The following is a 27,559-nucleotide window of genomic DNA, read 5'->3' on the forward strand; positions in this document are numbered from 1 at the left end:
TTCACAATGAGTGAAACAAACATCAAAACTGCTACTGATGGATGAGTGAGCAAAAACCTAATCTGCTTTAACTCCTTGAGCTCTTGAAATCACATTTTACATCCATGATCACAGCGCCGATCATGTCCACAAATATCCAACAACAGTTACTCCACTATTACAATAAGGACACAAAACGACAACACACCAAACAGAACAGGAGTTGTGGATGAGTTAAGGTGAAACTCTTTTCCAACCACTGTTTTCATCCAATCAAAAACAGCAGGTCTTCAATAAAGCAGACGAACCCAGCTTTCCTAAGTTTTTTTACAGTATGAGTGTTGTGAAGTGAAAACCTAAATCACATGCTAATGGTTATGAAAATAAATAAACAAAATAACTGTGCAGACACTGAGCACAAACCACAGCAACCAGCAGTGCACATGTCACTGCTTTATGCACACAGACACACACCTCTATACATACAAACATCGTGCATGCAGGAAAACCAAACAGGACACGTTTTGAGCCCACGTACTTCTGTTTGTCGCGAGGCTCCCTCGTCTTACTGCTGCGGTTTTGCCGGTTTGAAGGCGGGACTGAGTGCACAGAGGAGCTCTTTTTGCTGGAGGAATGGGAGGAGTGGGAAGAGTGGGATAAGCTCGTCCGAGACTGACCAGCATTGTGGTCGAACTGCATGAGGCAGAAGATCAAGTCTGAGGGCACCAGCTCAAACTCGTATGGGGGATTTGTGATCACGTATCTGTTGTGAAAAAGAACACAAATTGTGTTTCAAATTTGTCTGACTATGAATTATTTTTTTTAAAGAAGCTGTTAACACGCTCACTGTACCGTTTTGTGCACTGGCTTGGTGCACCGAGATGTGCATCTCTTAGTCTGTAGATTCCAAAACACAACATGTTGTATGTCTTCAGTGCTTTACAGAATAAATCCCCGTAGCATCCTCCATCCTGACGAGGAACAAAACAAAGACACCCTCAGCAAGTCAGCAGTACAGAAAGATCTAAACCGTACCAGAAGTAGGGTCTGGTACGGTTTAGAATGGCTCAGGCTATTGAGCGTTTCCACTCATGGTTAGACCTCACGGTGCATTCAGGGTGAAGTTCTTTTTTTCCGCTTGGCTTTTGGCACTTCGTATATACAAAACATTAAATGTTGTTTGAGAGGAGATTGCAGGCGGCAAAGAGAAATGCAGCCGCTTTCTTGGCCCTTTCTTTTGCTGGGTTTCAACAGTAGCTCCGCCCTAACGGGGCGTTCAATTTTTCTATGGACCTACAGCCAACGAGGGCCCAAATTTGGTGTGGTTTTGTCCGGCTCAATGGGTATATTTTATAATGAAAACACTTAAAAAATCGGACCAGACCCTACCACTCAGTGGAAACGAGGCGTAAAGTTTACATCTGCTCTGCTTGAACACAAAGGCAAAATGTTGTTATTAGCATTACAGCAAGCAACAAATGTGCAAGCTCACCGATCACCGCCTCTTTTAATGCCTGTTCTTAAAAACAAAATCTGTATAAAGAAGGTCAAAACAACCCAAATTGACTTTCGATGTTTGATGTAACCACACTTACACCCAAGTCTGCAAATGGACCGTCATACAAGGCCAGTTGGGCGACACGACACCGGTCCCTATTGGCTAGTGTCTGCGGTGTGCTGTAGCCTCCTCTGAGAGCGTTCTCCTCAGCCAGCAGGCCTTCCAGCTCTGGCGTGGCTCCCCCTGTGACTAATGTTCTTATCAGAGTGAGGATGTTGTCATTGAAGTACGTCTGAGAAGAAAAAACAAGACTTTAGTCACATTCAGTGTTACATTTCCTTTCATTTTTCCTGATCTTCTGTCAAAGAAAAAGTACAGGTTCCAACATTGACTGTATATGAGAACAGGACCAAGTGAGTGCGACGTCACCCATACAAAATTGCTAACTTCCGGCACCAACGAAATGAGGTCACCATTTTTGCGATATTGATGCCGCCACGATTGGTCCAAATTTGTTTGAGTCATCCTTTCTATTCCAAACACTTTTGTGAGCTTGTTGGAAGTCAACAGCGCTTCCACTTGAAAGCAGATTTGTCTCACGTCAAATGTTTGATTGGTCAGTTTATAACTTGAGCAACTTGCATTACAGAAAAAAATATTAGAAAATTAAGATGGTTATTCTGACAAATATTATGACCATTTATTTCTCAATAAAAGTTAATGGGATCTTGACTTCTTGGAGCCAGTAGGTACTTCCTGTTTGGAATATGAGGTGGGAGGGATTACTCAGTCCAGTTCCCTCATACAGTCAATGGTTTCCACACAAAATCAGGTGCCCACAATGAGGGTATTGTTTACTTTACATCATATGTGTACAATCGTTTTAGACCAAAAGTCGCTCCCGAGTACAAGTCGCGGCAGCCAAAAGAATTGCACAATAAAGAGGAAAAACTCATGAAACTCCCACTTTTGTAGAAATATATTTAACAAAATACAGCAACAAAAAATAATATTTTATTTTGAAAGGCAAATTGAAATAAAGGAATAGCTAACTATAATAGTCAGAATATTTGCACACTTCACTACAGCAACAGTTTGGGGCTTATTTAGCTTCAGGAAACATAGAAGGACTCTAGCATATTTGTAAAATATGAATAATTATTCTGATAACTATAGCATGAAGAACATGCTAACAAGTCAACTAAACTTTTTATATCACTTTAAATCACTGAGTTTTTGAATGCCACTTTGGAAAAATTCCACCGAACCCGGCGTAAGACTGGCCGAGGCTTTTTCTTCTACATTCTACATCAGGAAACACAGATACACACCTACACTGCCCTCCAGCGGTTGCTGCTATTTATTTATAATTTAAAATTACCCTATAGGTCACACCCCTTGCTAAATTATGCAAAAAGATTGACCTGTAATATGGAATGTTTTTATAAAAGCCCAAACCCGAAAATTATTTTTACACTTTAATTAATGTAGGTGACAACACACACTTCTATGTGTGATTGTTTCTAAAATAAAATAAAAAGGAAAAAAACGTTTTTTTGGCCAGAAACACAATATATCTTGATTTAAAAACACATTCTAATAATAATAAGACTATCATAATCAACTGAAAAAAAAAGTATTTTGCAACAGACATGAACAATTTCCTTTTTTGTTTTTGACCACTCTACAGACTGTACAACATCCATTCTCTCTTTAGAGAAAACCATTTGACTGCACTCTCTGGCTGTCAGCTTCTATTGTCCTTTAAGCCAATCAGAATCGGCTTTTTTCACATTTGAAGACAGCAGTCGTGGCAGAGTGGCAGCTTCTCTCCCCGGGCCCCTGACAGGCCTGCAGAGCCTCATGATGGATGAGCACTGTCCATTAGCCGGCTTCACCTCTGACCATTGCCAGACTACAGCTGACGCCTGCTCTCCTCTTTGCTCAGCTCGGCTCTGCGGGCCCCTCTAACCCTCATTCACCCAGAGGACTGCAGGAATTAAGCCATCACAATAGAAAAGGGGGAGGGAGGGGGGGGGAGCCTAAATCTTTTCCTTCATCTCATCTGCAGTCAAGTGCTGACTTTGTCACTGGCCTCTTTGCCCTGTTATAGTCTGGCTTGTGTTAGCGCCACAGTGCTACCCTGCAACACTTAGTTTCTTTAAAGATCTAAGACATATGCTGAAAGTCAGATTCACAACACTTAAGATGGGGAGCGATACCAACAATTTCCCTTTTGATGTCAGTGAAGCTGGCAGGCATATTTGATCAACGTACACCATTTTATTCACAAGCTATCTTACTTGAAAAGCCAAAGCCGTGGATCCAGTGAAATATATGTCTGCACGACCCAAATAAGTGCTTGCCTACTGAAGATGAAGTCTGGAATGTTTACAGTCAATAGCAGAAAGCAGAAATACTTCACAAAGTACGTGTTTTTTTTTGCAGCAATCTGATGTCTCTAAATATATACAGAAAAGACACAAATACAAAATGATCATTTAACTACTTCAAATTTGCCTTTTACAGGCAATAATATGGCGAAAATAAGAAAAATGTACAATGAAATGTTCCATTTCTCGTTCACGATGTGTGTGGGAACTCACAGCACTCATCAGGGAGTCGAGGACACTGACAGCAAAGGCAGTGCCGCAGGCGAACGGCTGAGTGAGGTACAGCTCTGTGTCGGGGTCATCATCATCATCTTGGTCCAGGAACTGAACGTTTGAGTCATTCACTGAGGGAAAGTAAACATGGGTGAGTTAAAGAGGGGTGATGCAAACACTCAAAAACCACCAGATGAAAGTAGGGTAGAGGGTTTAGTTTATCTGAAAGAAAAAAAAAATCCACTGAGGAAACGTAAGAGGAAAGTTTTAGGTATGTTGCTGCTGAGTTACAGCTAATCTTATCTAAATTCCCACTCCGATCATCTTTTGATCTATTTTAAAACCATTCCCAGTGGTCTTTTAACTATGATTATTCTATTTTTAGCCAAAATCTAAATATCTGTGTCGTTTTCTAGGATGTAGTTACTGCAGAGCGGCAGTAGTTTTTTAGAAATTCAATTCTGAGTTGTGGGTGAGACTGTTGGCACAGAGTAAGCCCCCATTTCTGTTTAACTCTTGTGCTATATTAGATAACCCCACCCTTACATTGATGTGTTCTCCCTACCATGACAAAGGTGGATAAAGGTGGAAAGATTTCATGTAATCCATGGACACCAGTGAGGTTCACAAATCATTGAAGAAAAAAGGTTTATCGCACTGTATAGTGGGTCTAGATGACTCAACTCCCAACGTTAAAGTGCCTAGGATAGCACAAGGGTTACACACTCTCCCGCTAGCTTAAAGCCCCTCACAACCCTGACCTAACATTGAAGGTGCAACAAAAGTGGCGAGCATTACAGGAGCTATCCAGCCGTACAGTTTTAAAACAAGATGCCAGCCCAGATGAGGGAAACAAAGAAGTACAGTGTCTGCAAGTGGATGCATCAGAGTGGCCTGCCGATTGTAGCTTCTGTGTCACAGCTACAAGCTTTTTCTAACACCATTTTTTCATCTGCTCCAGATTCACAATTATTTGAATAAGCAAATACTCCGAAATTCAATTTTAAGCTTAGTTTTCTGCAACAAAAACATGTTAAAAACGCCAAATACCCAATTTTCATCGGAGTGGGTCCTTTAATAAAAGTGTATTTTATTTCTTAAGGAGAGGGGAAAAATAATAAACTCAGACTTTTTTGAATTACAGATAAATGCATAATAGAAATTGGTATTTTTTGTCATGATATAATTAAAATAAATACCCTCTTTATAACATGCAGGGTGCACTTCACAAAGCTTTGAAATAATCATAATTAAAAAACATTGTGCTGACACAGAAATAGCTATTGCAGAAGTCCCAAGTTTAATCATCCAATAACCGCCGTGTCTCAAGTGTGTCCACTGCATACAAAATTAACAAATGAACACCAAAATAATAATAATACAATTGAGACACAACAGTCAGTTTTGTGACAGTTAAAACTGCATGAAAACAGACAAAATCTTTCCTGCTTTCTTAAACATAAATATACAGACAGATATGCCAAGTAAACGTAAATACAGAGACTTCAACAATGGCCACTCATTTTGATAGGAAACCCATGCACTTATCAAATCATGCTTTAATTTTTTGTTTTTCCACATCATCCACTCAAGAGAAATAAATCTTGCATATTTACCTGCTCCCTGAAACTCAAAATTAACCCAAGTAATAAAACATACTTTGTGTCTTTAAGAGTTAAAAAATGATGCAAAACTCTGAATGCATAAATGGGCAAAGTGTGTTTGGGCACGACTCTTTATTGTCTGTGGGATGAATTTTTGGAACAGTCATGAGCAGCGATGGGACAAAGAAGAAATGAGCACCACACAAGCCTTTGACATGCTTTGTCTGCTCTTCACAGAAATGTGCTGCAGCACCAGAAAAAAAGCAAAACTGGAACATTTGTTTGTTTGTACATTTGTTAAAGAAATGGCTAAAAGCTGCACTTTTTCTTTCTTTTTTTTTGGTCTTTTTTTTTTATTTTCATCCCTGGCTTCCTGTGAGCTGTGGAACAGAAACGTCAGTCAAAGAGACAAGAAGGTGATGCAAGCGGGCCCCAGCCATAGAAGTGAACAGGGGGCCAGAGGCGAAGGGGCGGGGGTGCGCGAGGGACGTGTTTGGAGAAAAATAAAAAAAGGCGAGGGGGGCGAAGGGCCAGGGTGGGAGGGGGGTTTGCTGTGAAACAGCCACAAGGACAAACAGAGCATGATCAAAGGCCCAGGGATGCTCTGAATAAAAGAAAAGAGATTTAAAGGGTCAAAACAAGACAGTCAATTTCAACCAGAACTAAGAATAAAAATGTGTTCAAAGTGAAGCCATGGGAGCAGCGGGGGCCTTGATGGCAGCCAGATAAATCAAGACAAGCTGATGAGGAGCAGAGTGGAGAAGCGAAGGAACAGGCGGCAGCAGAGGACAAAGCTTACCCAGCTCTGTTATCATTTGTATGCTGGTTCCACTTTTTTTTTCCTGACTGTGTGAAACCAGCGGCATTAGTTTGCCAGGTTTAGCTAACGGCGTTGGCGCAAAGAGGAGGAGAAACGGTGGGGTTATTTACACACTTTCAAAGGCATTTTGCCATCCCAGAATACTTGTGTCAACCCGGAATCAAACTGAAGCTTTCATGGTTGTCCGGTGCCTAAAAGTAAAAGCGCTGTGGATTCAAGAAGACAGTAATGGAAAAAGCTCTGGCTTTCACAGTGCTGAGTGGCTACAGCAACAATAAATGACATCATGGTAATGTTAAGTTCACACCACGAGTTCGGAAACGGTCTTTTGAGAGGCCGCTTCCGATTAAAAGTCTATGTAAATGTGCTACCGTGCTTTCACGTTAAAAAGTCTCGCATTCACACGTCACCACGCCAGTTTTTGAGTCCATTCGCAGGCTATCCGTACAAAATGTGCCATCACTGAACACCAAAAGTTAAGCCAGTTGAACTTTGATCAATCAGGGGCTTGGATTTGGTAGTGACGTTTGGATAGCGTCAAAAAAAATCGATCACGGAGGAGAAATGAAAAATTGCAGTTTGTGTCCGGCCGGAATCATATGACACCAGGTCTTTCATATATTCAAGATTCACAGGGTTGCACCTGCGCTAGAATCGGGTAGCGACAGTCCAGTGTAATCACCATATGCTAAAAGCGCATTCAAGAACCCATGTTCAACGCATCCTTGAACTCACCACATATGCCCGGTGTTTATGTAGCTTAAGACAGTGAGGAGAAGAATGAAAGTCTTATCTGCAACTTTACGCGCCATGCAGACTAAACTGGTCATGCAAGCATGTTTTCCTCTTCAAACTTAGCTTTAATCTGCTCCTGGCACTGCAACCTGAGCACGTGACATTTAACAATGGGATTTGCTTTTGGTGACATGGAGACACTCATATTGTCTTGCTTCTTCCTTTCTGAAGGACAATGTTATCGCGTCTCATGTTGCTGTGAAATTTGCAAGCTGAGAGCGAGCAAGCTTTTGGCATCTGAGTGTGCGACATCGGTTCCATCCTGAACTATACGGCTCTGACGGTTACACGTGTGGTCTGCATTGTAACAGAAGAGGCTCTCCTCAGGTAATTGTTGGCTTGGGTAAGAGTGACTTTATGTAGCCTCTTTTCTCCGTCCGGCCATTTCCTAGCTGGTCTCATGCTCCATTGCTTCCTAATTAGGTCAGGGGAGACGGAGTAGCTGGTCTCTGGTGTTTCAGAAGGCCCCTCAGAGATCTGAAAGTTTCATGAGTCCCTATCACCAGTGGGAATACAACCACTGGCATTGTTATTAATAAATGGACCCATTTTGCAACCAAGGCACTTTTTTTCTTACTTTTTCTCCCCCTCTCAGCCTCTCCAACCAGCAGAGTTTCATTTGTCCATTAGAGGACAAATTGCAGGAGATGTAGCTTTTGTCCTAAAAGTGCCTATCTGACATTTTCAAGTTGAGTCATCACTTGAGAACGGCTCACCAGATTCAATAATCCAGATAAAGAGTTAAGCTGGGCATGAAAGTGAACAACAACTCTACATAAGGAACTACTTTTTTCATCTGATACTAAATGAGTGGAAAGATTCTGAGGAGGAATGAGGTTGTGGAACATCGACTCCGTGTGTCTGAATCTGAAAACTAATTATGAGCGGATTTGTCTGTGTTAGGGGTGGGTGGAAACAATGTTACCTAATTCTGTGATTATTGGGATGTTGGACCCGGTGGTGACAGATGCCTGCCGCACGAAGCCATGTACTGGACTGCTGTCTGGAGATGACCTGTCCATCCCAGGAGGCGTGAAACCTAAACGTCACAAGAAACAAAGCACCAGAGATCCCTTAGTTCAATGCAAACCTTAATCATTAAATGAAATGTATATACATATATATATATATATATCTTTTATACCATTTGTTACAGGTGTGCTGTCGAAATGATTTTGTCAGTGTGTCGTTTTTATTTGGACCCAAATACATTGTTATATTATTTGGGTTTTTTATGTCCGACAGACGGTTCAAAAATGTAACTGAAATAGCTATAGTCAACAACAGTCCACAGATTACCCAACCATAGAACAATTGACATAATTACAATAATGCCTTAGTCACATGCAACCGTACGGGTGCTGCAGGTTTTTGAGTTGTCTGGACCTGTGGAGGGTCGTATCTTGCATTCTCTTCGTGGCTCATGTGGCCACTTCAAGAGACGTCATGAAAATGTAGTGTATGATTGTTGTGCGTGTGGTCAACGTATCTTTGAGTATGTGTGAGGACTATGTAAGTTATACCCACTTATGTTGCACGGGTGATGCTGTTGTACCTTCCCCTTACGCCACACTCAAGTCACTAAGGTGCGAGTATTGGCTCCTTACTACCCGCATGCATATGCTGCACCCACAGGATGCCCATAGGATGACCACACAAACCACCCTGTAATTGTCTCATTTCCTCAAAGATTCGATTGGTAAATTTACCACAAGACACTAGACCAATATTACTTACTTTTCTCCATAGTGCATTTTTCAGTAAAGAGGAGATCAATATACTTGTTTAACTTTAAGGAACATACAAATTTCCGGTTAGTTATCAAACATATTTTTTACATCAAAAGGGAAAAAATTTCCCTGAACTCAACAACCATAAATAAGCTAATGTTACATTTTATCATTAGACCAGCTTTAATTATACGCTCTTTAACTCAATGCCAGACAAAATAAATATTGTCCAGCTAGCTACTGAAAATATTTCAGAACAGGGCTTGGTAGCCTTGGAGATACCAAGTTTTGTTTTATATAAATAAAATAATACTTATGCCCTAACATATGCCTAACATCAAAAAACACGTTTTAGTTAACAAATAACCGGAGTTATAAGAAAACAATAAACTACTGTTCAACATTTTAAGTCAAATGCTACTTTGTGTGGTCTAAATGTGCATGTTCCTTTGTAGGAACAGAAGCTGAACCACATGCTCAGATACAAGCTGTTCTGAGCAGCTATTTTATCCCCTGCAGTAGAACAAAACTCTCTTTGCAGGAACACTTCTACTTGGATTGCATAAGTATCTCTTGGCCAAACAAAAATTTACAGGAATCCTTTCCTCATTTTCTTTAACCCTTGTGCTATCCTAGGCACTTTACCATTGGGAGTTGGGTCATCTAGACCCACTAGACAGTGCTTTGAACCTTTTTTCTTCAATGATTTGTGATCTTCACTGGTGTCCATGGATTACATGAAATCTTTCCACCTTTATCCACCTTTGTCATGGTAGGGAGAACACGTCAAAGTAAGGTGGGGTCATCTAAGATAGCACAAGGGAATCCTTTAAGGATCGTTATCAGTGTCCTCTAATAATTGATTTTTTTCTCCCACCACCATCTGTGATCCTAAAATTTCGTGCCTCTCCCAGGTTTGCCCAATTTTTGCCCTGCAGACACCTGTAGGGGCAATTGTGACTAAGGCATTAGTTAAAGGACAATGATGTGAAATATTTTGAAGGCTCCTCTTGAATTTTGTCTCGCTTTTCTTTAAAATTGCTAAATTTACCAGCTGTGTAGATTTCCAGCCATTCGTTTTGACTTTTTGAACTGAGTTAGCCTCTTCCATCCATCCCTTTTCCGAAAACATTTCATATCTTAAGGGGTCACTTAGCCCAACCCGGCCATTGTTGGGCGAAGGCGGGTACACCCTGGAGAGGCCGCCAGTCTGCCGCAGGGCTGATTTAGCTTCTTATTAAATTCATTTTAAAAAGCATATAGATTTACAACCTTTATAAGTGGGGAACAACCTCCTTATTGTATTGAATTATACCAGAAAAAGACCCTCATGCTTTCTTTTACTGCAAAGGTGTCACAAGCATAGAAACATGACTTACATCTCTGTCAGTGCTATTGTACATAGTGCTCCCTCAGCAGGAGGCTTCTTTTCTTAGACTGACATTCACATTTGTGGACTGACAGAAAAAAAAAAAAAAGAAGGGATAAGTGAACAACTGTCTAAAAGTTGCAACACAGCGACTCTGCTTTTAGGGGTCAGCTAAGACTTATTTAGTATTCACATCCCTCCATCAACAGGCACACATCAATTTTAGATGCTGTTCATTTTGTTCCACTAAAATTGGAGAAGAGTATCCTGAAAACCTTTTATGGCGTTGCACAGAACCATGAAATACAGGTGCAAGTGACAGGAGGATGAATTCACATGACTTCACATTTTTGCATTTCCTCAAAGTGACAAGTAAACACCTTAAATCTGTAATGCTATATGCATAATGCATCAACTGTGTTTTGACATCCATCATTTAGTGCTGACTACAGCAAAATGTCAGCTTATAGTGCCGCCATCAAGGAAACATAATGCAGAGAATATATTCAGGTCACAAAGTTTTGAAAGGATCGGAAATTTTGTGTGTTTATGTGCGTGTAGGGGGTGTTTGTCCCTTTCCTGTCAAGACAAGCCAATGAGCTGCTTACACTACAAAAGAGATCTTTCAGCCTTTTGCAAAAGAAAGGACAGCACACATTTTGGCACACAGCAGAAAGTCCCCCAACATGCGGCATCAGAGAGGAGCGTAAACTTCTGTTACAACAATTACCGAACTAGGAAACAGCAAGAGTCTGACAACACGAGTCAACCAGGGAGCAAAATCTCAGGTAGCAGGAACATAATCTTTGTCCATAAAGGAGGATGTTTACTCCTCAGGAGAGCAGCAAGAACGGGTTTGCCTCTTAAATGCTGCTCTTCTTGCATCACGGCAAACACAAAGACAGTATGAAGATATCTGGGAATGGCCTTTGCTCTGTGCAGAGCGTTCACCAGTAGACGCTGTTGGTGAGAGGCCCACTGCTGTGCTGCTTTCACAACATGTTAGGTTAGAGCCCACACTGTCAGAAAAAAGGGTACGGTTGGGGTACGTTTGTGAACACTTAGGGTACAAATGGTGAATTTGTACCCTAAGTGAGTCATAATTACACCTTAGGGTACTCATATGTACCATTTAAGGATAAAAAAGGTACAAATATGTTTCCAACCATCAGAGGGCCCATATTTGGACCCTTTATTCCACAAACAAAGGTACAATAACTTGTGTGACAAAAGTAATAATTCAAAGTGTATGAAACGTCACCCAAAATCATTTAATACGTTGTTGGTTATTTATTTAAATAACCAAATATATTTAAGAGACCACATATCTTTTATGACTAGTTCTGAACAGTACACAAGCAAATTATATTTTATTGATTGTGCAGAGCATCAAGATAATACATTTTAAACATGTATTAGTGTGAGCCTGTTTTTTCTTTAACTTATATATAAGTAAAAATATACTTATATTTAATTTAGAGCAAAAGCACAATGTAAACAAAATTATTTGATGTTTTTAACCTTATATGGTGTACTTTAACTTGGCCTAAGTTCAATTTAAATTTCTAGTCTTTGAGCTGTTAATTTAAGTTATTTTTTTTCTAATCATGCATTCTCATAAAAAAAGTAAATTTCTCTGTTACTACGTTACATTAAGTGTACATATTAGTACCTTTTAGCTTTTGTACCTACACAGGAAAAATGAGAGAGTACTTTTTTCGGAGTTACCATCAGTAATTTTTATTTAAGTAGGTGTAAAAACGTAGAGGAAATATGTTGGAGTAAACCAGCGAGACCACGCCCACTCTACTTTCTTAAGTTTCGTTTCTTCCGCCATTTTGTTATCCCACAGCGGCCGGAGGAAGACAGAGGCTGTGACTGAGGTAAGTCTGCTAATTGCTCAAAAATAAGTTGGAAACTTGTTTTAAGCGGGTTCGGTTATTTTATCTGTAAGGAATAACTTTTGTGTAGTGGAATGCTGCTATTCCACCGTGTATGTGCCTGTGAGGAGATTGCAAACTACGAGCAGGAGTTAGTTTGCTAACGGTTAGCCTCAGCCGTTTGAAGTTCAGCTAAATGCAGCCATTAAATAAATGAAGCTGTTGTTTTTATTGGTGTTGTACCGCGTTCCGTTAAATACATTGAAATATATACATTTTTTTCACTAGATAATTTTGTCGCCGTTTTACCGATGTACGCTGGCGTTTATGCACGGTTGTTGTTGCCTACCCCCCCCCCCCCTTTTTTTTTTGTCTTTCTGTCTTTCTTAGTAAGGAAGCCAGCTACTTTTGAAATGACCAGCTCCATAATTCCTACTGATATTTATCAGGTCCGGCGAATTCAATGCGTTAATCATTTTAATCTGTAATGTGTAGGAGTCCAATAACGTTTTATTTTTTTTTACACAGCAGTATGGCGGTCCTTCCCATTTATATGTCAGCCTGCCTTAGCTGCTGTGCGCGCGCAGCCACCATTTATCGAATGCAAGACAGTGACAGAGACTGTTTAGGTTGTCATGATCGCTCATTGTTGGTCAAGCGAAGTTTACACTGTGTTGTTGATTTTGAACATTCTCCTGCAGATTATTTTTTTTAAATGGAGGTCCGTGATTCCAGATACTCGTCACGATTTCCCATACCAAAAACTCATCTATAAACCAGAAAAAAAATATTTATTTTTAAATGAACTTTCAAGAAATAAATCTGTAGGTCCTTAGAAGCCAGTGCATTGTCGTCAGTGTTTTTTTTTTTTTAGCAGTTCTACAAATCCTGCAACATTGCTGTGGCAGCTAGTGTGAACTGTATATTTGCCATTACTATTTTAAAATGTATTCATTTATTTGGAACAGGGCTTAGATCTGAATAAATGCTGTGTTGGTACCTTTTGGTGTTGTAATGTTTTTTCTTTTTTGTAATATATTATTTTTTTCCCACCAAAGATGCAAGCTGTGCGTGAACATGTCGAACGCCAAAAAAAAAATGTTTTAAAGTTCAGCTGACCTTCAAATCCTTTTGGGAATGCGGTGAGTGGAAACATCACAATTTCCAGCATTTTTCTTTACAGGAATCAGTCAACTTTGTGGATAAACTGTCAGCTGTGATGCAAACAGATTTTTTTAATTCCTCTTTAATTTAAAGATAATTTCTGTGCTGTATTCTAAACATAATTTTGCTTTGTTCACAGCTGCCAAAAAGTTCAACATCCCAACCTTGGACTTGAAAGTGTTTGATGACTCAAAGACAGAAGTTGAGGAGGTTTTTGATCTCCTGTTGAAAACCCAAACCTTGGTGTGTTGGAAATTTGTCTGGCCGAAGATACAAATCCAGAAGGTGAAGTTTTTCTTTTAAATTGTAATTTATCTATTTTGTTTTGAATGGTTTTGGGTAAATTCCCCTTTGATGCCTGAATTTATTTCCAAGGGAAATAATCTGAGTTTTTCCTTTTCCTTTTTCCTCAATAGGAGTCTGAGGGTTAATGATTTATTTGACAGGATAGTGTGGAGAACAAAACACGGGCAAATAAGTATGAGTTTTTTTATCCTATTGCTGTCTTAGACAAGATAATAAATCTGCTAAACTGTTAAGTCGGTCAGTATTTAAAAATCTTTGTTTTTACTTTTTTTGTTTTTGCTATCATACTAATTCAGGGGTTGACATAACCCAGAAATTTGCACTGGCCCACAGGGCCAGTAGTTTTTGAAAGTTACTGGCCCTGCCTGAAAGTTACTGGCCCGACACTGCGCACAGCGGGACCCGCCGCTCCGCAGGTGCTTGCAACTTTAGGGGGGTCCGGGGGCATGCCCCCCCGGAAAATTTTAATATGGTGCAACTTGGTGCATTCTGGTGACATCTAGCACTTATTTATACACTATTCAATGACTAAAAATAGAGAATATCAAACTTAAATCTGCTCTAGTCTGTTTCAGATGTTTTGAAGAGACCACTGCAGTGTAGTAAGTAACACTAGTTCAGAAGTTTTCATGCTGCTTCTAATCACTATTTCACATTTATTCGTAATCAATAGTTAAGAAGTTTTATTAACTTTTCTGCTCTGACTGCCTTGACGTTCTGCTTTTTGTTACTGTTGCAAAGTTACATTTACTTTTTAGTTACTTTAGTTACTTAATTAAATTAAATAATTGAAAAACTAAATAAAAATAAATGACTGAGATTAGGCCTGCACAATATACCGCAAATTTATCGTTATCGCAAAATCCAGCTCTGCAATATGCATATCGCAAAAGACGGCAAATATCGCAATTAATCATAAACCTTAACTGTGTTAAAACAATCTAATGGCAGCTTGAACCATTTAACGAATCAAATAAATCCCTTAATGCATTTGACCAATCGGATGGACGCCTTCAGATTGTTGACCAATCAGATGGAGCCCTATTATGTTAAATGTTTGTCACCTATGTCAACGTGGGTCATTTGGAGTATAATTTTTAAACTGTTGCAATGAAATGGGAATGGTTATTTGGTTATTTTGCTATTTGTTTATGTACCGTAAATTATATCGTTATCGCAATTTTAATCTCTGATATCTCATATCGCGAGTTATTCCTCATATCGTGCAGGTCTAACTGAGATCATTCAGCTAACTAGAAATACTTACTGCTTACAGTGTTGTAAAGAAAAACAAAATTAAGTAGTTTGACATTATACTGCATTTGAGTCTGAGATTCAGGTATTTGGAGTTGCCTTTGATTCTTTGTTTTTCAGCTTAAAGCTTAGTGCATACAGTTTCATCTTCAATGCATTCATTAAATATCTTGCTGTCCATACTACTAATTATACCCATTACTCCATCTAACATATTCCTTTCTATTCCTGCCATGTCTTCCACATCTCTGACATGCTTCAGTCTCTCTTCAGTGACGGTGTCGGATTTATAATCAAATGTAATAATAACCCACTGGCTTGTTCCTTCGTTGTTGCTGTTTAACATTGTTTTGTATTGAATTGTTACATTCAATAAAGTTTGAAAAAAAAAAGTAGTGAGCGCGTGCCGTGTGGTCCTCGGCAGTGAAAGCCGCGCGCGCGCAGGCGGGAGAGAAGGAGAAGTGATCAAAGGTTTCCCATAGAAACCCTTGAAGTCTGAACACAGGACTAGCAGAAAAAGTAAATTATGAAGACGAGGTAAATCTACACGTTTTCGCAAAATATACTTTATTGAAAAAGGTGAAAAATATATTATCCGTTAGATATTTTAGTGGCCCGAGCGGACAAGTGAAAAATAAAGTCTTGTGGTCCGCACTGCTCGAAAAACAGGACCGGGCCAGCGGACAAATGGCTATGTCGAGCCCTGTAATTTAAATATTACAGTAACTGAAAGCTTTAATACTTTGACAGATCAGCCGAGTTGTCCTGCAAACAGCTGCAATAGCAGTTCAAGTGGAGATACTGGAGTGGACTCAGATGACACCATAATATTACAACACAGTCCTACAACAAGACGAAGACTTGAAGACACCTCTCTTTCCAAAGTAAGTAAATAATCTTTTCACAAAGTCATTTCAAGCATTCAAAGTCAGGCTGTCTTTCCAATTCAGTTTAGTTGTCAAACAGTGCAGTAAGGCAGATCATCCAAACTAGTTTAAAGTTTTCTAGGGAAACAGCAGATTGCACCGAGTAAGTCACAACACATTGAATACATTCTGGAATACTGTCCTCATCATACAAACATATAATTCTTCTGTATTTCCTTCAACAAAGCTCTGCATAATTAACAAGATATTGACTATACGGGCGACAGTGGCTCAGGTTGTTGTGTCCTTGGGCAAGACACTTCACCCTCCTTGCCTCCAGTGTGGCTCCACTGGCGTGTGAATGTGCATGAATGCTCCCGGTGATGGTCAGAGGGGACGTAGGCGCGAAATGGCAGCCACGCCTCTGTCAGTCTGCCCCAGGGCAGCTGTGGCTACAACCGTAGCTACCATCACCAAGTATGAATGAGGAGTGAATGAATAATGGACACAATGTAAGCGCTTTGAGCATCTGGAAAAGCGCAGATAAATCCAATCCATCATTATTATTATGCAAAGACAGACAGACATTGATTATGCAGTTTTTGAGGGGGAAAAATGTTTTCTGGGACATGGTTTCTGCAGTTCAATTGGAATTCACCTTCAAGTTCTTGACAGGACTGTTTTGCAGAGTTAACCGGCCTTAACTTCCCATCATGCCATTGTTTACGCTCCTGTTACCTTACAGTCCCTCACAACGCCCAAGCAACAGAATTGGCGTGCAATATTGGAGCTATCCAGCCTTATAGATGTGAGCCAGATGCCAACTCAGACGAGGAGAATGAAGACAAGCGGAGCACGGAGCTTTTAGCCTGCCAAATGTAGCTTGTACGTAACAACTACAAGCTTTCTCAAATTACATCTTTTCATCTGCTCCTGATTCATCCCAATTTGAGAAAATAAATATTCAGAAACACAGTTTTATTCTTAAATCTTATAACAATATGTCATCATAAAAATGCTACATTTTAAAAAATAACTTTCATTGGAGTGGGTCCCCCATTTTTAACATGTCGCAGTATTTTTCTCATGATGGGCACGTTTAAAAGAACACGTTTAAAACTGCACATCTGAGTATTCACTCAAATTGGGATGAAGCAGGAACAGACAAAATAAATGCAGTTTGAGGAAGGTCTCTATTGTGACGCACCACATGAAATGAAGTGGGTCAGAGTCCCTCTGCTTTGCTCTATTCTGATGCGTCCACCTGCAGACAAACAGATCCATTAACATCTTCATCATACTTGTCTGAGCTTGAGCTAAACTATGGCTGGAAAGCTTCAATATTGCTCACCATTTTGGTTTCACCACTAATGTTAGTTTTAGGTTGGAAGGACTGTAAGCTAGAGGGAGAGGGCGTAAACAAAGGGATGATCGGACATCAGCAGAGGGTAACTACTGTGTCAATAGCCCCGCCTACAACTCAGAAGTTAATTTCTGATCAACTCCAAACCACTCTGCACAAACTGTCTTTAAACATCATCTCAAAGTGCTTTAACCCCAGTAATCAGTGCTTGCAGTTGTATTTTTTATTATTAATATGGACTTTTAAATTTGGTCCAATAGGTGGTTGCTGTCATTGGTGAGGATGCATCATCCGTTGACGGTCATGTGAATGTCCTGCATATCCAGTACAGCAAGGTGCGAGAGGATATACTAAAGAAGTACCCTTTCTTGAAGACAACCTCAGGGGTCAGTGACATTTTAAATCAGTTCTCAGCTTAAAATACATTTTGAATGTCAATATAAGCTGAGACATCTACTAAAATGACCATTAACAGCTTTAACTCAATTGTAAAAACATTGTAATTTTCTAAACCCATATATAAATATATAGTCATTCAAGCCAAGTAATATTTATACAATGAGGTCACTAAAGGGAAATGGCAACAAAGAATATTAGAATGTTTTATGTCTTTTGTTTGTTTTAGTTAGTGAATGATTAATTTTCTAATTTTTTTCAATTTTCAGTTGTTTGATGATGTTGACCGAATGCATCCATCACCTGTCAGTTTAAGCCAGCGCTTCAAGGACGGCGTTTACCAGTATTGTGCCAAAGGTGCTTGAGCTTGTTCAAAGAAAAGCTCCATTAGCCAAAGTTTCCAAAGAAGCAAGAGAAGAGATGCTTGCAGAGGATCTACTAGGTATTGACATAAACGTAATCCTTGGTAATCTTTAGTGTGTTTTATAGTTCTTCTTTTTAGAATTCGTATCAATATTATCTTATCACATTTATGCATTTTATTATTTAAATTATGCATTTAAACTTGGTGCTAAGTTTACTTTTTTATTGTCTATTTTTAGAAAATGTAGAATGCAGTAGAAAGATGTACTTAGAATGAGGTCTAGTGCTTCTTTTGTTAATGTCACAAGTTTTATTTCATGGTTTAAAAATGGTAACTGAAGTGCTATGTGCTGTTTACAATTGATCAAATGTTAAGGTTATAGTTACAATGAATGCAATGTGAACTGAAGGAAAAATATAGATTTTTCATTATTGTAAAATTGCTAATAATTGTAAATATATGCATCCTGTTGTGACACTGTGGAGCTTAAAACATTCATACTGTGAAATGTCAGAATTGTAATTGTTTTGAATGTTTAATAAATGTGATAAACAGTATACTGGTCTTTTAATGTGCTGTATCTGGTACAAATTTGCCATCAAAGGGTACAAAAGGCTTGTCACTGGGGCAGTACCCTTAAAAGAACAAATTGGTACCTTTTTTAAAGGTACATTATGGTACCATAGCACTATAAGGTACAATTTAGTCCACAGAGGTACATATTTGCCTTTGAAAGGTACATACTGAAAGGGTACAGATACGCACCTATATAAAAGGGTACAACATTTGTACCCTTGAGGGTACTGCCCCAGTGACAAGCCATTGTACCTCTAAAGGTACAAATTTTGCACATTTTTTCTGACAGTGCAAATGCTGCAAGCCTGACTGAGCTGGTGAGCTCCAGAGAGTCGCATGTGATTCCCAATCTCTAAATTGTATTTTCTTCTTCCACAAATGTTCTCTTGAGCTCAACCAACTCTCAGGAGAAACTCATACAAATACGAACATTAGCATTTCCACATTTTTTGCCTCTTTAACCAATGTATGGAATTATGTCAATAAATAAACTACGTGAAATCTAAGAGTAGTATTTTGACATCACCCTTATGCCATGAAATCCTCTCGACTGGCTGTCTGCTGCCGCACAGAGGCTGACACTTCCTGCATTTGGCTACAGTGTACAATAGACAAGTGAGATCTAGGTTACATACTCCCTTATCCCTGTAGCCCCGCAGGCACAGCCATGCTCCGTGGCTGCCTACATGCTACAGCAGCCGTGAGACGTTCTCCCTGAGGAACGAACGTGTTTATTTATTCATTTACACTTTCCAAATTCCACAGATAGCACCTGAATGAGAGCAACGCTAGGAGGACGCCCTAAACCTAATCCCTAAACAACAGCAGCATCTGGTTAAGTGGGTGCATTTTCTTCGGCGTGCGCTGCAGGTTAGTGTGTCGTTCCTAAATGGGTAGTTTGGGTCAAACCCAATAATTGATAAAAACTCTGCTCCATCCATCGAACCTGGCGAGGAGGGGAGTGTTTCCCCAGAGCAGAACACTCCGAAGTCTCTCCCTGTTTATTGTTCTGCGCTGGCATTTCTATTGACATCATATCACTCACTCCTGACTGGAGAAATAACAGCATCGGCGCTCCAGTAAAACATGTGGAAGTGTTCTGCACTAAAAAATAATGGCCTCCTGAACTTTCATCTCTTGATTTGTGGTCACTACAGTCACAGTGGTGGCACAACACAACAGCCGAGCTCAAGGCAGGGCTTTCAAGCTAATCGTGAACTGATGAATACCTGTTGGCGGGTGTTTGCGGATAAAACCGCCTTGGCACGGATGCCGAAACGAACGCACACAGACGCCAACGTGTGTGCGTGCGCAGCCGTTTTGTTGTGACTAATGAGGAGCAGCTGAGTTGGCTTGCCTGGTGATTTGTACTTGCTGCTTAATGATGATGAGGCCTGATGGGATGCCAGGTTGGTATGTTTGTCTGCAAACATCAACAATCTGTTCCAGACGATCTTCCAGGCCCCAGATCAGGGGGAACAACATCAAATGACGCAGTCATGTTGATTACATCATTAAAAAGTATTAGCAAAGAGGTTTAGCTGCATCTAATTACCAGGGACAACACTGAAATCATCAGAAAATGACGTGGGGTAAACACTCTTTAAAGGCTTGATAAGGCAATCAACACACAGTTTTCCATGTGCACATCTGTAGCAGTCACTGTACTGTCAGAGGATGGATAATACTCTACAGGCTTGCAGAGAGTTTTGATGAGGAGCATTTAGCACACTCTGAACTTGACAAACTACATCAATCCCTCCTATGTGGCCTTCTCACCCCCCCCCCCCCCCCAACCCACATACAAAGTCTTTTCCTTTTCTCTTGACTTCTGTCATCCCTCCCTGCCACAACCTGTCCCTTTTGGGCAGCAGTGAGCGCGGAGTCTAATAGGACACTTCTTACCTTGGGAATTAGCCTGCAAGACCCCGATGCTGTCATCAAACTGCATAGATTTGATGTTGAGTGATGCCAAGATGCATTCCTTATCCTGCAGTGAGGCATCTTCGATATTGTTCTGATTGGCTGACAGTATTACGCACATGTCGCAGAGGTTGATGTTGACAGCTCTTAAATCTGCCCGACTTAATGGTGTACCCTTCAGGGTGAGGAGAACACAGAGACAGAGCAAAACACAGAGGAGAGACAGACAAGGGGGAGAGAAAAACAAATTTAAGAAGTGAGCGGAATGGAGCTTTGGGGAATTAGTTAACAAGTATTCTTGTTTTGAGGCAGTGGCATTCCACTGATCTAGTCAGGCATTAGAGATTCACAGACTAATGTAAAGGCTAGCTGGAGCTGAGGGCTGTGTTTGGGATTCTCCTCTAATCATGGGTCAAGCCAGACCTAACAGCCGTACCATCCATGTTGGGCACTTCAGCTTCACCACTCATATGTGTCGTCTTTGCAAGATGTATCACTCTGGCCAAAGGGAGGGGGGTACGCAGCCCTCACAAGGTGATTGTTTAATTGAATAATCTGTGATCAGATTGATATGGCAATCTTTAGATTCCATAATGCCTGTAACTCAAAAATGTCATTGCCTCATTAGCTGACGACTACGGTGGCCCAGAGGTCCAAATCACACCAACAGATCACTCAATGCAAAAACCTATTAACAACGTATTCACAAAAGTAATTGAAAAAGCTAAATAAATACACAAAAAAACAAGAAAAAAACATTATAAGAATGAAAACAAAAATCGAGGAACCAAAACACAATTCCTATAAAAAAGGAAACAAAATAAAAGACAATAACATTTTTTTTGTTCCCATGGTCTTTTTTGAATTAGTTTTAATTTCTTGTTATTTGTTTTATATTTTTTAATTATGTGCTTTGTGATCTTTAGTATGTTTTTGCGTCGAGTTATTTGCCGACTTGGACTTCAGGGCCACCGTAGATGATGTGCCACTGAACTGAAACACTCACGGGTAAGATGGAGACCTTGGGGAAGTTGTGTAGAGTTTCCCATTCTCTCCGAAGGTAATCCAGGGAACCCACGAAAACTATCGGCTTTAGCTCGTGATAATGAAAGTTGCTGGCTCTTAAAGGCATCACCAAGTTTCTAAGCCCCACTAGAGCGGACGTGACATCTCCAAATATACAGACCACTACATGGCCGCTCAGCACTGTCATGGAGGCTTCACTCCGGGTCTGCGGCGAATGAAGAGGTGCAGCGGAAAAAAAGAAAAAAAAAGAAAAACAAAGACAAAAATTAGCCACAATTAAAGTAGTTTAAAAAACAATTTACATTAAAAAACGTTTACATTTTAGCTATTGGGATTTTTATTATGATCTAAAAAAATACCACTTAATTTGACCTTAATCTAGGACATGAAAAAATATTAAAAACAGGCAAAAGGGATTTTTATGAGAAAAAGAGCTATTAAACCATGCAGAAAAATGCAGTTCATATTATTTTAGAGACAAGTAAAAGAAAATATCAGTGAAAAGACCAAACAAACAATGCAATAAAAAATAGAAATTAGCCACTTGAAGGAGTTAACTTTGAGTGACAAGTGTATATAAAATCCTTTGTTTTGAAAAACTCAAGCCATAACGACTAGACTTAATTGGAAAACTGCACTTCTGTGTGCATAGAGCGTTCACTACAGCTTCAGAGGATCAAACATTTTTGAGGTCAGCTAACGCCTTAAAAATGAGCAAACTGTGCAAAACTGCGTTTACTTTGAATCCTTGTCCACAGATTCTTCGCAGCTGCAGATACATAAATGTATAAAAAACACTCACCTTGAATCAACGGAGAGGCAGTGTAAGAAATTTCAATATACATTAGTGATTGTGTTACTGCAATAGTAATGAGAAAACTCTGGCTCCTCGCATGTGTACTATTAGGTTTTATGCATTCTAACCCTTTTTTTGCAGGGATTTTTCAGAGATCCAGCTCCACTCACCAGGATGACCTTTTCGATGTCTTTGGACGGACACCAGTGAAACATCCCTGTCGAGTCATACCTCTTGATGTTCATGTCCATGTTCTCGATTTGCTCATTTCCAGGGATTAGAAGGGGGTCGTGTCGACTGAAAGACAAAACACACGTATTTTGACTTTAAAAAAAAAAGATCTACTAGCTACTTTGTTATACTTTATTAGCCAGCAACAGTACAGCCCCATCATTTCTCCATGTTCTTGTCAAAAAACCCTCAAAGAGCCTTTTGGTAACAATGGTACAAAGGAGAAAAGAAAGACCAGAGTGCTTCTGACTGCGTGGCATGACAACACAAAGCCAATTACCAGCTTTTACCCTCTCCTCCAGTTTCCAACGCCATGTGGAACAAATATTAAAAGCTCCAACCAGCTCAAACTTTAAATATTTCAGGAATTTGCCTAATCATATTTTGCTCTCCCAACTGATGGACATTAATGTTTCAGCAGGATGTCACAACCAAACAGGCTAATCCACAGTGGAGGGCTGCTGAAGTTTATTCAGTGTAACACTGACCATGAAAGGCCTTCTGTCAGTCCTGTGTAACCGCCTCTCCTGCTCCTGCTCATTTTTTCTGTGAGAGCGATTCCCACACTTCCCATACATGCAGGATGAAAAGTTAATGTATTTACTATTAAAGGTAAAGGGCCTTCGTAAAGCAGAATGATGAGCAGACTCCAGAAGCTGCAGAGGGAAGGATGTGTGAGTAAAATGGGAGAAAACATCTCAGGAATTTGACGCGCACTTCTCTGACTATTCTCTATCAACACTGCCATTTACTGACAAGGCTTTGAAATTGTCTCTTCCTTCAACCTGCATTTGGGTTTCAAGCCATCATGAAAAAAAGTAGGAGCTGAAAAAAAAGCTGTCAATTAGCCACCCTCTTTCTCCAGTTATCTTTTCCCCCTCTACCCTCTATCAGTTATAGCAGGTGATAATAACATTGACAGCATTTAGTGTTTTTACACTCAGTCTGAATCTTTCATCCGAAGCTGCATGTTGCGCCAATCAACTCCACGAAGCCCCCGTCACTTCAATCTGCTCGGCTCAGCTCGCCTCCACACGCGCGTTGACGGGCGCATGCAGGCGGGCTGCCGCTCCACCTCTCTCTGCCAAGACAGCTATCTTTCACAGAGCTGTCAGCTGCGTGACTGACAGCTTGTCACGGGCTCCACACACCCCACCTCCTTCTGCTCCGTGCCTTAGGTAGAACCTACCACACGGCTCAGGGAGAGCAGACAGGACGTCTCCGCTACAGGGCCACGCCCAGGGGATATCAGCTGGCGAGAATCCAGTGACATCCTGTGATACTGGATGGGTGTTGTCAGTCATGACCCATCACAAGTGTCTGATGCCGTCTCGCAATGTAGCTCATTAGTGCCGGGTAGATTTTTATATCAATACTTTAACGGATTTACAACAAAGAAACAACTTAATTTTGTAGAAAATTCTTTTATCCACCTTCAATTTTGCAAAAGAAAACGTTAGATTCAGCATTTGACAAGTTTTCTAGAGGACAGGCAGTATTTTCCTAACAGCATGTCCCCCCCCTTCTCTTTTGCTCCCACTGTCCCCCCCAGTCTTCAAACTGAGTTATTCTAACGTATCACTCTGCAGTCACAAGCCAGGGATGGGTGTGCTCCCCCAATCCCTCTCTGCCAGACTACGAAGGCAGCCTCTTGCTTTGAAAATTTTCCCCATCATGCAAACTGACAAAGGCATGTTTTTCAAAAGCCCACAGCCAATCTGTTGATCATTATTTATTTACAAAGGCCTTCAGGCTGCAAGTCCTGTAAAAACCGTAGTTGATACGTATGCTGGCTCTCTTGCTAGCGCTCCGCTGCATTTCCCCAGCTTTTGCTTGTAGAATAAAGTTTCCCTAAGGCAACCTCAAACAATCACTTCTCATTCTGCATAAAACCCACCTTGTAAAGTGCAACTGTTTAATATATATGGTGTTATACGTTGACACGGGCAGCTGGAAGGGGGTGGGGGCTGAGGATTATGATGGGTAACGTGATGTTCTGCTGAGGGCGAAGACTAAAATACAAAAAAAACACCTATAACAGAGGATCTGTCATCCCAGTACCCAAGAGCCAGCAGAATACAGAAGCACCCCTAAAGCAGAGAAAACTTTGACACCGCTTTGAAGCGTTTTCAAAACTGAGTAAATAACTCACAAGGGTTATTATATCTGTGAGATCAAAGCAAAGATGCATATATTACATTGCAAATGGGGACCATCTCCTAAGCAGTGTAAGATAAGAAGAAAAGGTTTTGTGCTTTAAGTTAGGAAAACTAAACAGCCTTTTAAAGAAGCAGTTAGCTGGAAATGTGCCAGTTTCTTGTTGTCTTTGTAGCAGTGTTCTCCCTCTGAGCAAGGGCATCCACAACTATGCTGCGCTGCAAACTGAACTGAGGGCTACGACTCTGTGTTGAGCTAATAGTTTGGCAAGTGTAAAGGCTTATTAAGACCTTGTTTGTGGAGAACTGAGGGGGAGGCAGACAAGCCGACTGGACAAAATCACATAGGCGATGCCAGTGCAGAAGGGAGATTGCTGCCTTAGGGAACCCACCAGAACTAACATGCAAAGAATGCAGCCAGAGAGCAACAACAACACACAATAACAATCAAAAACATACGTAATGATGGCGGGGGCAAAAACCTACTAAAAGCGAAAGCTATTACCTTTTGTTAAAGATTTATATGTTGTTTATATTCTACTTTTGAAGAAATCAGAAATATACGGAGGAACATGACATTAAAAAAATGATTCTGTCAAATAAATATTTTGTGGCCTCATTTTGTGCACACAAATTAGCAATGTGTCCACAAAAAATATTGCGTGGGCACAAATTAGCATTATGTGTGCAATAATTAGCATTTTACGCACACAAATGAGCACACAAATTATTTTTTGAATGCATTTTTTCTGTATGCAAATGACCATTTTGTGGCCACAAGTTAGTAGCATTAATTAGCATTTCATTCACACTAATTGGCTTTATGCACAAATTAGTACGTATATTAGTACAATAAATTCCTACTTTCAATACTAAATGCTAATTTTTGCCCACAAAATACTAAATCGTGGGCACAAAGTGCTTATTTTGTGTACATGAAATGTTAGTTTGTGCCCACAAAATACAAATTCGTTTCCTCAAAATACAATGTTAGACCACAAATTGTTAATTTGCGCAGACAAAATGCTAGTTTGTACAGACAAACTGCTAATTTAAGTACTCAAAATGCTCATTTATGGCCACAAATGACTAATTTGTGGACAAAAAATGCTAATTTGTGCCCGCAAATTATTCTTTTTGTAAAATGTCATGTCCATTGTGTTATAGGATTGTTTGATATTTGTTGGAAAAGAAAAAAGATTTATTCGTCCTAAAATCATAATAATGGTGTCCTTAAACCCCATTAAGAAACTACATGCGTGGCTCGGTCCTGTATGTTCACCTCCTTGCTTTCATCCGGCTTTTACAGTCCACACAGCTCTGTGTTGATGCTGCTTAGTGTCTGATGCTGCCTCGCAGCAGAAAAGCACAAAACTCTAACCCTTTTATCCTTCCAAATCAATTAACAGCAATTTAATTCTGCCAGACAGGATGAAAAGAAGGTAATATTTGAATTCATATTTGATTGTGCTGATACATCTCACATATGGCCTTAAGTGCCAGAAACAGTACTCACAGGGGTTCTCACAATAGAGAAGTAGCCTGAAGGCAAAGTAACCACGCAGGTCCCTCTGATTGGTTGCTAGTGTCATTAGTGCCAGCATTGTTTAAGTAGTACACGAGGACCAGACTGGAGGAGGTGACAGCTGGGACTTTAAAGTCAGAGGAGTTTTCAAACAGCTCCTCACAGCCACCTCTCATGACAGAAATATTATTTCAACTCCGTCATTAACAGCTGACAGCATGCCTAAACAGCCCAAGCATAACAGGGCTCCTCTCCTCCCTTTCTCCCTCGCATGGCGCCTCCTCTTTGGCGTCTTTTTTTTTTTTTCTGCCACCCATCTATCCAAAGTCCCACCATCACACCATCAGCACCATATGACTGTGAAGTATATCTACTCCCCACCCCCTCCCTTTTACCCTCCCTCCCCTCCCCTCCCCACCCCGCCTGTCAGTCCCCCGTTTGAAGACAGCAAGGGGGGAATAAAACTGGCATCTCTTACCTCATCATTTTGGGCGAGCAGTTAGGTGAGTTTCGCATCCCTCCATTACGCTGCTTTTTTTTGGGCGAAAGAGTTGATGGATGCTCATCTTCAACTGCAAACACATGCGCGCAATGTCAGAACAGAGACAGACGGCTGAGAGAGGAAAAGGCTGGACCTGATATAAGTAGCCATCAATCAATCAATCATTGCAATAAAAAAAAAGAAAAGAAAAGAAAAAGAAAAAAAAACAAACACAAAAAAGTAATGCTATAAAACTAATATTCCTAATAAAACAATTGAAGCAACAATAACAAAGAGTAGCAAATCTGCAAAAGGTGGTAAAAAACAATTTAAAAACTATCGATGAGCTAAAAAAATCCGCTAAAGACCCACATCTCAAACCGATTTAACTCCGAGGTTCTCTTTCCCAACTATTGCACTGTTGCAGCTGTCCAGGTGAACCTCATCATTGGTGAATAACTTACTTACATTATCAGTATTAATAAAACAAAAATTCCAGTGTGACTCGTGCATATGCTATTGCTTTCATATGTGTACACATATATTGTTCTCCATGCTATCATAACATAACAAAATCATAAAGGTCAAGGAACATCAATTGAAAATTAACTAGCACTTGTAAGATGAGCAAATAAATAGACACCTTCATTAGACTTTTAAAATGATTTTGAAATGATTTCTATTGAAACAGATTTGGATTTATTGCTGTGTTTGATGTCGGGGTTTTAAGCATTTGCAGGATGCTGCAGGATGCCGCCCCCTTGTTTTACTTCTTGTCAACCACTGTTTTTACTTTAAACTTTTGTTTTTCCACCCTTGAAAAAATTAAAATAAAAGGAATAAGCATCCAG

General features: G+C 40.1%; 1 protein-coding gene and 2 long non-coding RNA genes across 31 annotated transcripts in view; 2 read left to right on the forward strand and 1 right to left on the reverse strand.

Moving 5' to 3' along the window:
- kcnma1a (potassium large conductance calcium-activated channel, subfamily M, alpha member 1a) overlaps window positions 1–27,559 on the reverse strand; it is a 155,872-nt gene that overhangs the window by 4,867 nt on the left and 123,446 nt on the right. For 15 of the 29 annotated variants that reach the window (XM_078931833.1, XM_078931836.1, XM_078931834.1 and 12 more), the window contains 10 exons: window positions 26,706–26,799; window positions 22,486–22,612; window positions 21,500–21,724; window positions 20,476–20,668; window positions 8,228–8,341; window positions 6,487–6,570; window positions 4,084–4,214; window positions 1,575–1,769; window positions 832–950; window positions 518–742 (listed from right to left, as the gene is read on the reverse strand). In XM_078931833.1, the coding sequence (XP_078787959.1) occupies window positions 518–742; window positions 832–950; window positions 1,575–1,769; window positions 4,084–4,214; window positions 6,487–6,570; window positions 8,228–8,341; window positions 20,476–20,668; window positions 21,500–21,724; window positions 22,486–22,612; window positions 26,706–26,799 (1,507 nt within the window). The remainder of the gene's footprint in view (window positions 1–517; window positions 743–831; window positions 951–1,574; window positions 1,770–4,083; window positions 4,215–6,486; window positions 6,571–8,227; window positions 8,342–20,475; window positions 20,669–21,499; window positions 21,725–22,485; window positions 22,613–26,705; window positions 26,800–27,559) is intronic. The other 14 variants (XM_078931852.1, XM_020709540.3, XM_020709536.3 and 11 more) reach the window with 1 other exon arrangement.
- On the forward strand, window positions 12,143–13,721 carry LOC144984136 (uncharacterized). The gene is made up of 3 exons (XR_013647801.1): window positions 12,143–12,284; window positions 13,340–13,423; window positions 13,585–13,721. It is a non-coding gene; the product is annotated as an uncharacterized LOC144984136 (long non-coding RNA).
- Window positions 15,751–18,039, forward strand: LOC111948833 (uncharacterized). The gene is made up of 3 exons (XR_002874818.2): window positions 15,751–15,889; window positions 17,495–17,620; window positions 17,900–18,039. It is a non-coding gene; the product is annotated as an uncharacterized LOC111948833 (long non-coding RNA).

Source organism: Oryzias latipes, chromosome 15 (assembly GCF_053564925.1).
Source record: "Oryzias latipes strain Hd-rR chromosome 15, Olatipes_Hd-rR_3.1".
NCBI lineage: Eukaryota > Metazoa > Chordata > Actinopteri > Beloniformes > Adrianichthyidae > Oryzias > Oryzias latipes.